Source organism: Xyrauchen texanus, chromosome 3 (assembly GCF_025860055.1).
Source record: "Xyrauchen texanus isolate HMW12.3.18 chromosome 3, RBS_HiC_50CHRs, whole genome shotgun sequence".
NCBI lineage: Eukaryota > Metazoa > Chordata > Actinopteri > Cypriniformes > Catostomidae > Xyrauchen > Xyrauchen texanus.
This window is the reverse complement of record NC_068278.1, coordinates 55423484-55439969: the sequence shown is the minus strand read 5'-3', so window position 1 is coordinate 55439969 and position 16486 is coordinate 55423484. Positions and strand designations below refer to the sequence as shown.

General features: G+C 39.2%; 1 protein-coding gene across 1 annotated transcript in view; it reads right to left on the bottom strand.

Moving 5' to 3' along the window:
* Positions 1-3416: 3416 nt before the first annotated feature.
* Positions 3417-16486, bottom strand: part of lrp13 (low-density lipoprotein receptor related-protein 13) — a 33703-nt gene continuing 20633 nt past the window's right edge. The window contains exons 12-22 of the mRNA XM_052100131.1: positions 14303-14486; positions 13968-14169; positions 11986-12150; positions 9284-9484; positions 8519-9062; positions 8311-8430; positions 6884-6991; positions 6463-6696; positions 4065-4389; positions 3845-3953; positions 3417-3665 (exon numbers count right to left, since the gene is read on the bottom strand). Coding sequence (XP_051956091.1) covers positions 3639-3665; positions 3845-3953; positions 4065-4389; positions 6463-6696; positions 6884-6991; positions 8311-8430; positions 8519-9062; positions 9284-9484; positions 11986-12150; positions 13968-14169; positions 14303-14486 — 2219 coding nt within the window. The 3' untranslated portion in view covers positions 3417-3638. The remainder of the gene's footprint in view (positions 3666-3844; positions 3954-4064; positions 4390-6462; positions 6697-6883; positions 6992-8310; positions 8431-8518; positions 9063-9283; positions 9485-11985; positions 12151-13967; positions 14170-14302; positions 14487-16486) is intronic.

Sequence of the window (16486 nt, the reverse complement as noted above, 5' to 3'; positions counted from 1 at the left end):
TGATGGGCACACACACAACATGAACAACTTTTTTATATGAGCAATACACGTTTTATTTATAAAGCACGTGTCATACACTTTAGTTATGTAAAACGTCCAAATACCACATTTACATTACCAGCAGCTTAAACCAGCCCAATTGATGCATTTGAGTTTTTGCAGAAATTGCCAGTTTTAATTGGTCTTCCAGTCTGAAAGGGTCTGCATTCGCAAAACCATTTAAAAACTGGCAACCAGGCTTTGAGACCAGCTAGGACCAGCAAACAAGGCTGGTTTAATCATTTTAGTTTCTCTCCCCGTAGGGGAAGCTTTAAAAAAATAAATGAAATTCAACTTTAAAAAATCAGTTACTTAAAGAATGGAAAAAATGATCAATTAATTAATGGTGATTAAAAATGGATAAAAATGTGCAATTAAAAGGACAAACTGAATTCAATTTCATGCAATGATGATAAATGCAGCACAGCGCATAATGAGAATGCACAGTTAAACATCTTTTTAGTCTGGAATAAAAAATAAGATGCAATATACTAACCGGCTTAGACACTGTAAAAGTCACTAAAAAGAATCCAAATAGTGCTGGTCCCAAGCGGTCCATCTTTTATTAAATGAAAATAGTCCTAAAAAAAAATAATAAAAAAACCCCCATGTTAACATGAAACACTGCTTTAAAAATGCATATTATATAAACTGGAAAAACACATTACCTTGTCAGCGTCCTCCTAAAGAAACGAAAAATATGTATTTAACACACTGAACACCATACAGCCTTAGACAGAGTGGAACTAAATGGTGCCTATTTATTTGAGTTAACTTTTCACACATGTACAAATGAATGTTTAGTGCTATGTTTTATGATCCCTTTCTCTGTAATTTAGTTTGACCTACCAGCTCAAGTTTTAAATGATGTAAATCAGTGAAGTTACAGACCACCACTGAAGCTCACTAGAATGATCCTATGATAAAACAACCGTGAAATTAACTAGTAAACTTTTTTTTAGTTTAAGCAATAAAACCCTGTCTCTGTGGCTGCTCATCTTAAATTGTAAACACACAAGGACAGAAGCCATCTTTTTATAGACCAGCGATTTAACTCCTAGTGAAAACGGATGTCATAACACATCAATCATGCTCTTGCGAAAACAATGAATAAACCAGCCACAGTGTGGCAGAAACACCCTCCAGCATAGTTTCCAATCAAGGGAGAAAAACACAAACAAAAAGTAATTAGTCTTCATTTTTAAATCAACAAGTACTCAGAGTCGGAAATAAAACCACAAACAAGAGCCACAAATCTTTAATTCTCTAACATTTCTACATCTACACATTTTTGGGTCTGGCAAGCCTTTCGACCCGGTTTGGAAGTGAACCAATGTAAGAAAATAATTAATTTTGTTACGTGCTGCTGATTGTTGACCATTAATCTGAATTGTAGAATAGAAAAAAAATTGCCATATGTAATTGAGAAAACTCCCTTTAGAACTGAAGGGATAGTTTACTCAAATGATCATTTTCACAATCTCATGCTGTTCCAAACCTACACCGATCAGCCACAACATTAAAACCACCTGCCTAACATGGTGTAGGTCCCACTCTTGCCACCAAAACTGCACCAACCCGCATTTCAGATGCATCTCCGATAGCATTCTGAGATGATATTCTTCTCACCACCATGCTAAAATCACCAACAATCATGCCACGTTCCAAATCACTGAGATCAGATTCCCCCCCCCCCCATTCTGATGGTTGAGGTGAATATTAACTGAAGCTCCTGACCCATATCTGCATGATTTTATGCACTGCAGCCACACAATTGGCTGATTAGATAAATCGCATGGATTGTTGATGCCAGATGGGCTGGTTTGAGTATTTCTGTAACTGTTGATCTCCTGGGATTTTCACACACAACAGTCTCTAGAATTTACTCAGAATGGTGCCAAAAACCAAAAAAAATCCAGTGACCGGCAGTTCTGTGGATGGAAATGCCTTGAGGTCAGAGAATGGCCAGACTGGTTTGAACTGGTATGATAACCGCTCTGTACAGTTGTGGTGAGAAGAATATCATTACAGAATGCTATTCTGATATGCGGGTTTGGCGTCACAAGAGGGACCTACACAATATTAGGCATGTGGTTTTAATGTTGTGGCTGATCGGTGTATATAACTTACATTGAACATGAATGGAGATGTTAGAAATGTTACTTTTGTTTACTGTGAAGTCACTCAACTGGATTTTAAACATTGTGTTTCAAACAGAATTATGATTTTTGGGTGAACAATCCCTTTAATGTTAATTTAACAACCTTCCTGTCAGATTCAGAGGCCTTCAAAGTCCCCACAAATTTGAGCCCATCAATATTTTGCAGAACTTGGCTGCCCTCGGATGCAGGGAGGAACACACCAAGTATGAGGACGAAAGCTGGCTGAAGAACATTGGATCCAGGTTGACCAATTGCAGATGTGTCCACACCCATCGAGCTCCAGTCTTTGGGGTCAGCGTAGAAGAAAATGGGAAGAGGGTCGGTTTTTACATCACCTCTGGATGGACGGCACAGGTCATCGGTCTGGGAGCCATCGAAGGGACTGGCCGCACCATTGAGGTAGCGGTTGGCCTGGGAGTGACTGGTCTGGGAATACAAGGTTTTGGGGGATCGCGGATGTATATTTCAGGGGTGAAGATGTCCTGATCAGGCTGAGGGAATGGATGATAGAACGGATAAGTGTGCATGTGTCCATAACCAAAACCCAGCTTACATCTTCGCTCCTCTCTCTACACATTTAAGAAAAAACTGGTTTTATTTAATTAGTATTCAATTAGATTATGGTTTAAGATGTTTAAAAAATGTTTTGGGATAGGACAGAAAATATGATTCTTCAAATCCAAATCTTTAAAACTAATAAATATTCTAAAAGTAAAAAATTAAAAATGCACAAAAGTACGATGCGCATATATATATATAAAAAATAGACCCAGAAAAATTATCAGCTTCATCCTATTTGAAGTAAAAAAAAAAAAATGCACTTAATTAGTAAATTCGGCACCACAAGATTATTAAGAGGTCAAAATATGAAGTTACCTTGATGTCTCCGATGTTCTCATGAAATACCTTTCTTTGCAGTCTTTAAATTGCACTTTAAAATATGCATCAAACCCCTTTGTTTTATTGATGTAACATTGTGGGTTGCGCCAAATGTTTCCAAACAGCCCTGCGCTTTAACTTCCCTCCCAAACCTTTGTATGCAACAGGATCATTTTACAACAGTTTTCTTTAAAATCAACTTTAATCACTCATTTTGACATGCAAACAAGTCTTGGCAATTCTTAATTTATGAGGTTGTGGCAAAAACTTATGTTGATATCTTTGTTTACCACATAGGTAAAGCAGATATTAAGTTTCACCAGTTATTTTCATTTGTGTTCTTATACAATAAGTCTAATCAATGCAATCTTTAGTGATGTGGTAGAAATTAACAAGTTCAAAATCCTCAGAGAAGAATAGTTATTAAACATTTAGTTATGATTACAGGTTGCCAAGTTGATTGGAGAAACTAGACTGTGAATTTAGGTTGAGTTTTCAAAATGCAACGTGACTTTATTTCATAGAAACCAAGATGCTACAGCCAGCATGGTGATGAAGCTAGTCCACAGATGTTGCCCCATTATCCTGAAAAACAGACCATTTAAAAGTCTTAGAAATGTTGAACATCCAAAATCCAATTTTTCACCTTCAAGGCATTCAAAAGTCACATGGGTTTGGAACATCATATGGATGTGCTTGGTTACCTCCGTTCCTCGCACCATAGACGTTTAATAATAGTAGCTTCCTAGACCTAGCTTTCATACCTCTGAGCACTCGGTGTCTTTCCCATTTGGTTTTGCAGAAGATGGCTCATGTCTTCTCTCAATTTCCTTCATACCTGTTTCCTGAGCACCCACACCCTGTGCTGCTTGCCTAAACAAACAAAGAACTTTAATCGACTGGATGGTGTGTTTCTCCTGAGCTAGATCACCAGATCGATCAATAGCGTTTCAATGAGTAAATACAAAGTAGATTACAGCGTACCTCCTCCGATTTGCTGCTTTTGTCTTCTGAATTATTCCAATGGTTACCCCCAGTACGACTAGAGCGGTACACAGGCCAACTGCTCCATACACAACCGGTCCCTGTGTAAGCCCTCCCAACGGTTCCTGGCAGTGCTCTCCACTGTAACCCACCTCACACACGCACACCATCTCTCCATTCTCGGTCACGCATTTACCGTTCCCATTACAGAGGTTTACGGCACACGCCTCAGACTCCACGTTCTCTAGTATGACATTCTCGCTCAAGCCTGGAACAAACGCTTTGGGTCTGAGCCGCATGTTTGTATCTTGTGCAACTTTGAGACCTGCAAAGTAAAATCAGAGGGGAGAAGCTTAATGTTTCCCAATGTTAGATCAGCATTTGGTGACAACCAGACATGACCAGAAGTGTGAAACGTATTTGTGATTTTAATGGATCCATTTAATAATCTGTCAATCTCATGAAAATTGGATCATATTTCACCACAGAATCTAGGGAGGACAAAAACAAAATGATGATTTGTATAAGTAAAATGAAGCCTATTTTAGGTCAGATTGGTTTGTAAAATTTTCATGACAATTAAGCACATTTTCAACAATTCTCATCTGAATGTTTACTTGTGATTTTTTGAATTTCATTCTTAAGGAAAATTCTGATTAGCTTCTCAATGTAATATTTGTACTCCATTACACTGCAATAAAGTAATTTTAAAATGAAAACATAGGATATAAACACCTTTTTACAGTAATTTTTTTTTCTCCAACATTACAGTAATGAGAATTTGGGGATAAAATGGGCTTAACTCAAGCAAATGTGTCAATGCAAAAATATTAACCATAAAAAAGGCAAAAATATTATAAGGTAGCTCTAAAAGGGCCTGGGTTGCTCAGTGAGTAAAAATGCTGACTACTATCTCTAGAGTCGCAAGTTCGAATCCAGATTGTGCTAAGTGACTCCAGCCAGGTTTCCTAAGCAACCAAATTGGTCCGGTTGCTAGGGAGGGTAGAGTCACATGGGGTAACCTCCTCGTGGTTGCTATGGGGTTCTCGCTCTCGGTGTGGCGTGTGGTGTGGTGCGTGGATGCCGCGGAGAATAGAGCGAAGCCTCCACACGCACCATGTCTCCACAGTAACATGCTCAAGCCACGTGATAAGATGCATGGATTGACGGTCTCCTGAAAGGAGGGGGGTGGGTGGTGGCTCTGAAAAGGTTTTCAATTGTCACTTTCCACATATTATGGCCCACATACTACATTATTTGTAAAAAAAAAAATAAATAAAAAAATTGCGCTTTTATTTAAATTTTACAACTTGTAGAAATCATGGAAATAACATGGAAAAGATAGGAACACTTTACTCCCGGTCATCTGCCTTCTCAAAAAAAAAAAATAATGCTGCCATGTTTTAAATAAAGATTGTGAGTTGATGTTTTTCTACAAAGTCCTTTTAACACAAATTTTGCAGACTCATTCAATGCTCTCTCCTTGGCCTCTTAAAGGGATAGTTCACCCCAAAAATAAAAATTCTCATTTACTCTCCGTCATGCCATCCAAGATGTGCATGTCAGTCTTCTGCGGAACAAAATATTTTATCTGCAGGTCCATGTAATCCAAGTCAACAGGGTCCAAAACTTTGAAGCTCAAAAAGCACATCAAGGCAGCATAAAATAAATTCTTACGACTACAGTGGTTCAATCCTTGTATATTGATCTGCTTTCTCACCCACATCTATCACTTCTGAAGTCCTTTTTCTCCTCCCTGCCCAGCAGGTGGCGATATGCATAAAGAATGGGAATAGCCACGCGCACAATTAATAAATTAAAAAATAAAATGGTAAAAAAGGGCTTAAATATTGATCGGTTTCTCACCCACACCTAGCAAATCACTTCTGAAGACATGAATTAAACCACTAGAGTCATATGGATTACTTTAATGCTGCCTTTGTGCTTTTTTTGACTTTCAAAGTTCTGGCCAAAATTCACTTGCATTATATGAAAGAGCTTAAATAGTAAAGTGTAAATAATGAGAATTTTCATTATTGGGATAAACAATTGTTTTTTTAAATGTTTGCATCTCCCTGGAGACCAAAAAAAAAAAAAAAACATTTTTAGGGGTTAATGATCCTAAAAACAAGGAAAATGTCATTACTTTTTCTACTTATCCTTTTTTATTTTGGTGTGAAATATGATCCAGGTATAGTCTTGTCAGGTTTCGTGAGCTTTATCACTGTATGGTATAAAAATGTTCCTATTTAAAATCACAACTACCTGCAGAAAATCAAGAGTGCACTGCATACTTATAACATTATATAATGTTATAGGTAAAGTAAACTTTCATCCATACAATAAGCAGATTACAGTAATGTAAACAAAATTTAAGATCGTTTTGGGCAGTTCTCACAGATCTCATCCGAATGATCAGGGCAGTCTGCGACACCATTGCAGAACTGCTTCAGGGGTAAACAGATGTCTTCACTCAAGCAAGGTCTTTCGCCTTCAGGGCAGCGGGGATCTGACGTGCAATCTTTGCCATTAACCAGGCGATGATCATGGTCACAATGGCACGTCATTCCTCCAGGGGCCGCTAGACAGAGATGGCTGCAGCCTCCGTTAGCATTTGAACAGAGGTTAGAGCCTGAAATACAAATTTGAGAAGACTGAGAATGGAATCAGAAAAGGGCTTAAACTTAAACCTGCAGCCTTCTGGAGCACAATAATTCCACAAGCATGTACGCCATAACTCCAGCAAAGCTTAATTGAGCACATTAACTGCAGTTTAAGTGGTGAAGTTACTCTAGTTTGCGGAATTGTTGCTTGCTCACCTTTTTGCCTTGACTTAGTAAATGCTTTCAGACTGACGATATCAGTGTTTACTTCAAACCACAGCTTCCCCTTCTGCTGATTATCACTGAACCAACACTTAGTGGAATCTAAACAACATCAGACACATGTATTACCAGAATGAATGTCTAAAATATTAAATTATAAATGCTTACTGAAAATGTCAGTGTAAATATTTTTCAAGCTGAAGTGTACAATTTATGTTCCACTAACATAACGAAACATTTTTCTGATAAAATTTCTGATAATATTCCTGATAACTCATCTTCCATTGGTTGTAGATTGTCCCGCCTCAAATCACATCATTAGTTAAGCCACATCATTAGTTAAGCCAGTGTTGGTGGGTTGGGCTTGATATGTTGCTTAAACACAGCTCTACAGTATTACACTTTTAAGTGAAATCAACCTACAAATAGCTTAAGTTACATTGGAAAATTACATGCATCAGCTTCAAGCCCAGCTGGAAAAACCAGATGAAACCATTTTATGGCAGTAGCTGGTTTTACATTGTTTTCAGCTTGGCCAGGAATGCTCATTTATAATCATTTGCTGGTTCAAGCTGGTCTAAAGCATTGATCAGCTGGACTACCTGCTGGTGGACCTAGTTAAAGACTGTTAGATCTTGTTCTAGGTCATTGAAGATGATAGACCACCTTGCACCAGCAAAAACAAATTATCATAATTTACTCCCCCTCATGCCATCTCAGATGTGTATGACTTTCTTCTGCAGAAGAGAAAGATTTTTAGAAGAAAATTTCAGCTCTGTAGGCCCATACAATTTAAGTGAACTGTGGCCAGAATGTTGAAGCTCCAAAATGCACATAAAGGCAGCATAAAAGTAATCCATAGGACTCCAGGGGTTTAATCCATGTGTTCTGAAGTGATTTAATCGATTTTGGGTGAGAAGACCAAAATTTAACTCCCTTTTCATTGTACAAATTGCCATTGCACATCTTGCCACTGCAGTCTCTAGGCACGATCATGACTTGATGCTTTGATTAATATGGCGCTAGTAAGTATAATCGAGCTTGAAATCATGATTGCCAAGGAGACTGCTGATGTCAAGATTTATAGTGAAAAAGGAGTTATATTTTGGCCTGTTCTTCCCAAAATCGATTACATCGCATCAGAAGACATGGATTAAACCACTGAAGTCTTATGAATTTATTTTATTCTGCCTTTGAATGGTGACCAAATTTTCAAGCTCCAAAAATAACTTGCATTGTTTGGACAAACGGACATATCTTCATTAAAATATATTTGTGTTCTGCAGAACAGTCATACTTGTTTGGAGGCAACATAAGGGTGAGCAAATGACAGAATTATCATTTTTGGGTGAACTTGCCATTAAGAATGTTGGAATGACTTCCAACAAGTAGAGCACAAACATGCCCAAACAAAGGTTTACCTCTTTTTGTAATCCAGACAAGCATTTTGTTAACCAAGGCAAATGCACTCAAGCCTTCCTCCGTCTTAATTTCTTTATATCCAGAACCATCTATGCCAACCCAAGCGATCACTGCGAGACCTAGCGGAAAACATTTCCAGTTGCATTACTCCGTATTAATGAATACAACCCATTGTAAAAGAATAAACAAAACCAAAACTAAAAATACCTTTGTCAGCCCAGTTGAGTTTATTTCCTTCATTGGTCAACAGCAGTGAAGTTGGTCGGACCGAGTTACTCCACACCACTGTCCTATTCTGCCCATTCATGTGTGCACACTCTACCCTGGTCATTTGAGTTTCCTTGACTTTGTTTGAAAAGCAGAGGCGTCCACTGGGCGGGTGCAAAGCAATAGATTCAATAGCTCCAACACCATCTTTGATTAACACACTAGTGTGCTTGCCATCTGGCGAGGTGACCTGCAGGCCAGGCAGTTTCTCGCTGCTCCAATACACATTCAGGGTGACCCAGTCCACAGAAAACGCAGTTATAGAGTCCTTATGTAGTCTGAGTAGCTTCTCACCTGGCACCAACGCAGTGTCCTTTATCTTGAACAGCCCCAAAATGGGCTGGCTGGCGTCGGACACGTACAAGGTGAGGTCACGCAGCACCAAGTCAAACATTGTTGGCTTGGTCATGTTCGGGAGGGCAAACTGCCGGTGTTCAGGCCACTGCTGTAAGCCAGTGCCACTGTGTCTGTTCTGCAAATAGATCTGTGAAAAACAGAGGGGGAAAGCCATTAAATCTTAATTTCTGTCCAGGTGTGTCACCAAATGGAATTGCAAAAATAAACACTTTCATGGATGTACCATTATAAATACAAGACTCATGTGCTTTAGCAAGCACAACTGAATTACAAAAAATGCACAAATAAGAATACTCAACAGAAATTATTACTTCAGTAGAACATGTAGTGAGGCCAATGGTTGTTTACCTGTGTGATGGCAGTAGGAGAGAGAAACAGTAGAAAGGACAAGTCTTTGGGTTTTGAGCAGGTGAGTTTATCTTCATCCAACAGAAACTGAGATGGGCACTTGCAGACACCCTTCAGCCCTGGTGCCAACACACACAGGTGAGAGCAGCGCTTGGATGCACAGGGGTTAGAAACACTCACTTGCAACAGAGGGTGAATAACCTGCAAACACACATAAGCATTTGTCATTGAAGAAATACATCATCTTTTGTACCAGTTTAATTTACCTGATTTGGCTAAATGCACATTGTGCACCTGAGTAGCATCAAACAGAATTGCAGAAACAAAAGGCAGTTTCTCATGCAAAATACAAAGTATTGTTACGCTCAGTCAAGCTTATTTTACTTCAGATGCATGAAAAACAAACGACTTGTGTGCGGACTGCAACAGACTTGAAATTGTCCGGCAAAAATACTTTTGATTTTTAAACTTGCAGAGTGAAGTTGAAATGTGAGCACTGAAGAAAGCTTTATACTGAAACATTTGCTTGTGTAGGCCTGACTTTTCATTCAGTGCACCCCAGGGAAGAAGAACTGTTGGAGGGTCTAGGGTATCAAACAAGCCAACAACGGCAGTGACGCGGAGCTTCTCAAGGAGACGATAAATCGACATTTCTTCTTAAGTGCTGTCTGATGATCAGATCGAAGTTTTGCCCAAAGGACTATCATTTGTTCCTACGTGTGGTGTAAATGCTTTTGGCTTTAGACTTGTTCAAATATTTCAGGCAAATTAAATTATGACATTTCTTTTTTAAATCTTTTTCAACCAGGACTGTAACCACCATAGACATTTAGGGGGACATGTGCTTGTGTATATATGTGATGTATACATTTCTATATTCTGTATTTATTAGGCGTTTTCTAGAGGTCCTCCATTTAACTGATTGTCATTGGTTATGCAGAGTCACGTCATCAGATGCTCCATTTTAAATTTTCGGTCTCCAGCGTGATCACTAGTATATACATTGCGGTAATGTAATCTCCAAGTTATTACATTTGTAAAAAAAAAAACATGGCTGTATAGTACCGATACTTTACAGAGTTGAGATGACCCATTTCTTAATGACACACCTGTGTGTGTAGATATCATGAAGCGATTGTCCGAGGCTAGTTACGTTGATTACTTGAGTTATGACAGCCAACAACTGCAAAAATACATTATAACTCCACAAAAAAAATCTATTGTTCTTCATCTGGATAGCTCATTTTGACAAACCGAAAACTGGCATCTAGAATCATGGCGCCGCCCAGTGGTTGCTCAGGAAAACGTCTCCTGTTACTCTTGTCACCTCGGTTCCCTATCGGTTCCGTTCACGAGACATTGCCGAGCGCTTTGGTCCAATCACGCCGCGATATATAACGCAATGCCCTTGGATGCATCATGGTATAAACACTTCGAGAACATCTATATGCAGTACGTTGACTTCCGCTTTGCTTAACAGTTCCCAAATCATGACAGAATGGCCGCTCCGCAGTTCAAACGCCAGGGACATATGTCATGTGCGGGGAGAGATGGCGGCGCACACTCCAAACAAGGCGCCATTGCTTACATAACGGGGTAGCGGGCGCTTTATTTGACACAAATTGCGCATTGGGAAGCGGTTGTGCACAGTGTGTGAAATGGCCTAAGCCAAAGTTAATAAGTACACCAAGGTATGGTTTGAGCGTGCAAACATAAGCGAGAGAATGTGATTAAATGCGTTTGTATGTGATTATGAGCAGAACTCAATTCAAGTGTCACAGGTGCAGATAGGTCTTTGTGCTTTGAGAAAACATCTGTGACATTCTCTGTGCATGGTACAGGGAACTACTATTGCCTCTCACATGGAGATTTACTACCTCAGAGCACAGAATGGGCATGTCCTGCACTGTAACGTGGAGGATACAACACTGTTGAAGCTAGGGGGCCACATTGCGGACCGGAATGTATAACCACACACTACAGTTTTTTTTTTAACACACACTGAAAAACGCTCTAACGTGCTCCATGCGACCGCGCAATGCACAGGTGGGCGCAGATTTTGCGCATGTGTCGAGCAGCCGTTTACAAGACGGGAGCATTTTGTGTGGGTTGATTACCGAGATGCCCAGAAGCATGCCACGTGATTGAAATGCGCAAGCGCAGATAACGAGCACAGATAGCTGCCGCTTAACAGATGGGAGCTTCTCAGAACTAGTCACGATCCATCCATTTGTATCAGCACTAACAATGTAAAGGATCGAGCGAGCTAACAATAGACCCACAGTTATCGAGAGCTTTTTCAACCTTCAGCACATGTCGAGCAGCCGCTACGCCAAGACAGTGTGCGGGATTTTTCTCTTTTTATTGACTTTGCTACAACTTGTGTACGCACCATTCAAATTACTTTTCAGGTGAGAGCTTAGTTGTTCACTGGCAAAAAAACATTATTTTTTTTTTACAATTGCATAAACACCCCTCTTCTATTGTAGGGGAAAAAACGTTGTTGCAAAATTTTACGTCCACATGTCCAAAAGTCTTGTTTTCATGCAAACAGATTGCAATAGTGTTTGCTGCCACTAGTGGTGATAGTTGTGCATTTCATCTAAAAGTTGTATGCGTTAAAACAATGTTCTTTAAACATGCACTAAAATATCTGCTGGCATCAACATGATTTTTAATGATTTGTTTTCAGAAACACTTGCTTTCAAACCAAATGGCTGTCCAGGACGTTTTAGAAGGACCTGGTGCTTTTTGCCAGTCATTCTGTGAGCTCTTTGAATAGTTCCTCTTTTGGTGTCAGACCAGTACACCATATCATTGAACACAGATACTGAGAACGGACTGGGAGTCTCCATAAGCTGCAAGATCTAGGGAAAAATGAAAAAATTAAATTGGAGAAAAGCAATTGAACATTATTAAAACATCTAGATCAAGTATACTCAACATCATAGACAAGTGGGCCAGATGAAAAAAAACAAAAAAAAAAAAAACACATCTTCGATGTATGTAGGCCAAGCCAGAATATTTAGTTAACTAAAATCAGATATCGTTTTCCAGTAGGCCTATAATTTGTCCACTAGATCAATAAAACAGAAATTTTCAGTAAGAAAATAAATAAAGTGCTTTAAAATTGGTCCATAACTGCGAAAGTATATCAGATTGATGCTAAAAAAATGTATTGAACAGTTGTGTTTACATTTATGCATTTGGCAGACGCTTTTATCCAAAGCAACTTACAGTGCACTTATTACAGGGACAATCCCCCCCGGAGCAACCTGGAGTTAAGTGCCTTGCTCAAGGACACAATGGTGGTGGCTGTGGGGCTCGAACCAACAACCTTTGATTACCAGTTTACCAGTTATGTGGTGTAGACCACTACACAACCACCACTCCTGTTTATAAATGCATACTTTAACTAAAATCATGGACTACTGACAAACTTAACATTTTTATTAAGTTTGTCATGTTAATAATTATGGATAATGGGGCCTGTGTAGCTCAGCGAGTATTGACGCTAACTACCACCCCTGGAGTTAGGAGTTCGAATCCAGGGTGAGTGCTGAGTGACTCCAGCCAGGTCTCCTAAGCAACCAAATTGTTCCGGTTGCTAGGGAGGGTAGTCACATGGGTTAGCTTCCTCGTGGTTAAGATTAGTGATTCTTGCTCTCAGTGGGGCGTGTGGCAAGTTGTGTGTGGATCGCGGTGTAGCATGAGCCTCCACAAGCTGTGAGCCTCCGCGGCGTCATGCACAACAAGCCATGTGATAAGATGCACGGATTGATTGTCTCCGAAGCGGAGGCAACAGAGACACTGGAAAGAAGTCATGCCAGGTCTCGATGTTTTTACAGTGCAAGTTTACATAGGTAAACAATTGAGCGATCGGACACAATGCATTCAGTGTGAACAGCCACTTAGACAATTGACAGCCTCAAGAGGGCCACTGAAAATAAAAAAAATAAAAAACTGGCTTTAGCCCAAGGGCCACCAGTTGAATAGGCCTGAGAATACGTTTTCAGCTCTATTAAACTGTAGACTGTAAAACGTGACCATTGTTGTTCAGGGCCCAAACCCAGCCCTAAGCCTAACCTGAGCATCTGATTTGTTGATAGGAATGTTTTTCCACTGATCCAGGAATATGTTCTACTAGGAGAAATCGAGGTAAGCATATGCAAACCTTTCCAAATTGTTGACCACAATAGACAGAATGTTAGAAGCATTGCCAATTTTTTTTCTCCCCCCCAATTTGGCATGCCCAATTCCCAATGCGCTCCAAGTCCTTGTGGTGGCGTAGTGACTTCAATCCGGGTGGCAGAGCATGAATCTCAGTTGCCTCCGCCTCAGGCGGTCAATCCATGCATCCATTCACATGGCTTGAGCACATTACCGCGGAGACCTAGCATGTGTGGAGGCTCATGCCATTCTCCGTGGCATCCATGCACAACTCACCACGTGCCCCACTGAGAGAGAGAACCACATTATAGCAACCAAGAGGTGGTTAGCCCAACGTGACTCTACCCACCCTAGCAACCTGGCCAATTGGTTGCTTAGGAAGTGGAGAGAATCTTAATATATTGTCCTTCTTTGACCTTCTGCTGGTTGATTCCAACTACCTGCTAGACTGTAGCTTCTCAGACTTTGTTTGAATTTTGTCCCAAGCTCCACTCCAATGAGTGAACTTAACTACCTTAATGTCACCTCCATCAAGATTGGCAGATCCAATGCACTTGAGTTTCTCATCCGTCCAGTAGATTCTGTTATGAAGGGAGTCCACGGTCAGACTGACAGGCCAGCGGAGAGACTGACTGACCAACACTCGTCTGTCTGATCCATCCATTCCTGCACATTCTATCTGAGCATCACCCCCCGTTTCTGACCAGAACATTAGACTGAAAAGAGAAACAGAAGCCATGACTGCAGCTCAGATTTATTTTTACTTGTCCAGAAGAATCATAAATGCACAGCTTCAAGCAGACCCTTGTTTACATTGAGAAATTAAGATGAAGAAATTATTATTCTAACCCTTTTTGTGGCAGCAGAGCCAAGGAACGAAGGTGTCCCAGATCTTTGTCCAGAATCACCACACAATCTACATTTTTGGTTGCATTACTGTCCAATCCTACAGCATTGATCTGGCTGTTCACGTTATCAGCCCAGTAGAGGTTCCTCGCCATCCAGTCCACAGCCAGGCTGTCTGCATTTATACCTTAGACAAAGACATTTACATACTTGAACTTGCTTTTCACACACACACTTAACCTGGTTTTGTCATTAGTGGTTAAACCAATATAGGCTTGTCAATGGGCAATGCTGATATCCAAGAACCCACCAAGACCTTACCAGTCTCCTCCGCAAAATAACCATATATGGAGCTTACAATGCCATGCATTTGTACCATGCATATCCTCATCTGCATATAATAATCATATGCATATTGCCATCCAGACAATTGACACTACCACTTTTAATGGTAGCAAGAAGCGATAGATGATACACACTGAAGCCTACATGTTGCATGTGAATAGACTGCTCTTAAATCATTTCTTAATCTTTGGCTTGTTTTAGTGTATAATGATCTATACATCCAATAAACAAGACCAAATTAACTAAGATGCATAATTATATATTAAGACTAGTTTATGGAGAATATATTTTATAGGCATATTTATGGCCCTATTTTAAGAGCGCAACCATTAAGCACAGCGCAATGCATTAAGTCATAAGAGCAAAGTCTGTGGGCATGGCCATGAAGTTTTTGTATTTTCATGCAAGCATGTGATGAGTCTTGGTGAAAGAGTTTGGCGAAATCGCGCACGCAACGTATGCAATGAATTACAAGAATAGAAATATGCTCTTACGTTCTTTTGAATGCCAGGTATATTTCTTTGACAGTGACATGCTCCTTTTATATGCATAGAAAATGTGATTCTCATCAGAATTTGGATGTATGCTCTGTTAAATTATATAGAATGTAATCATTTATATTAAATGTTAATCATTTTCATATACTGACAGAAAAATCTTGGCTAATATTAACAGTGATTGTATCGGAATATACTTCACTTCTAACTTCTACCAGTCGATTTTGATAAAACAATATTGATGTTAAAACAAATAAAATTCAACCAAATATATTTCTAAATTCAAAATTACACATTAAACAAAACTAAAATATCAAAATAAAGTGGTCAAAAAATCATATCAAATCCAAACATTTTACTCTCTTCCGCCGGCCACTTTTGCAGTGACTTAATTTTCCACCCGTTGTTGTAGAGTGATTTTTAAGTCAAATTTAAATCATAAATACAACTGTAAATATAAACAAATGATAACTGAAAAATAAGCCATGACCTTTAGATAGTTTAACACAATCTAAATGGTTCTCAAAACTGGCTACAAAAGTGATTGTCAGAGACTTAATGTTCCACTATATTTTAAGAGTTTGGACATGAACTTTATTTCCACCTGCTGGTGGAATCCCCAAAATGCAAATGCAGGAACGGAGTTTAGATTTTGCACTGAGATAAGAGGTGGTATTGAAATGTCTTGGCGCAATGACCTATTACTCAGGAATATAGCAATTTGTGCTTTGCACCACTTCATTTACAGACAATACACCCACAGTAGCGCAAACACTCCCATCAACTCCCACTTGCGCTGGCACTAAAATTGGATAAGTTGTTGTCCGCTGTCATAGCGCATAGCTACTCATGAAAACAGCCCTTATGCTCACAACATTGTGTATGCTTAATATAGTCAAAAATAATTTCCCAATGCATGCAATTTTGCTTCTCGGGTAATATATACAAAATTTTTTTAAAAAAGTACGATGTTTTTATAGATAGTTAAAAAGTTAGATGTTTTTTCTGACAGCGAAACGAATAGAGATTAAGAAAAATATTTTTCACAGTGTAAAAAAAAACACTTAGATTATAGCCATTTATTTTATTTTTTACATGAGCAATATTTATGCTTATCTTTATGTTTGGAATCGAAAATATCACAAGCCAAGAAATCGTCACTGTTATTAAAAGTACGGTCTCTCAGTTTAATGCCAGGGGAAAGTCTCCCAAAAGCAGCACATCCATTACTACGGTCTTTTAACAGCCTAGATTTTAAGAACTATTACTTCTGAATAAAGTGCTTAATGCAAAAGTTTATTTTTTATAAATCCCGATGTGTGCAGTAATAATTGCTCATGCACAT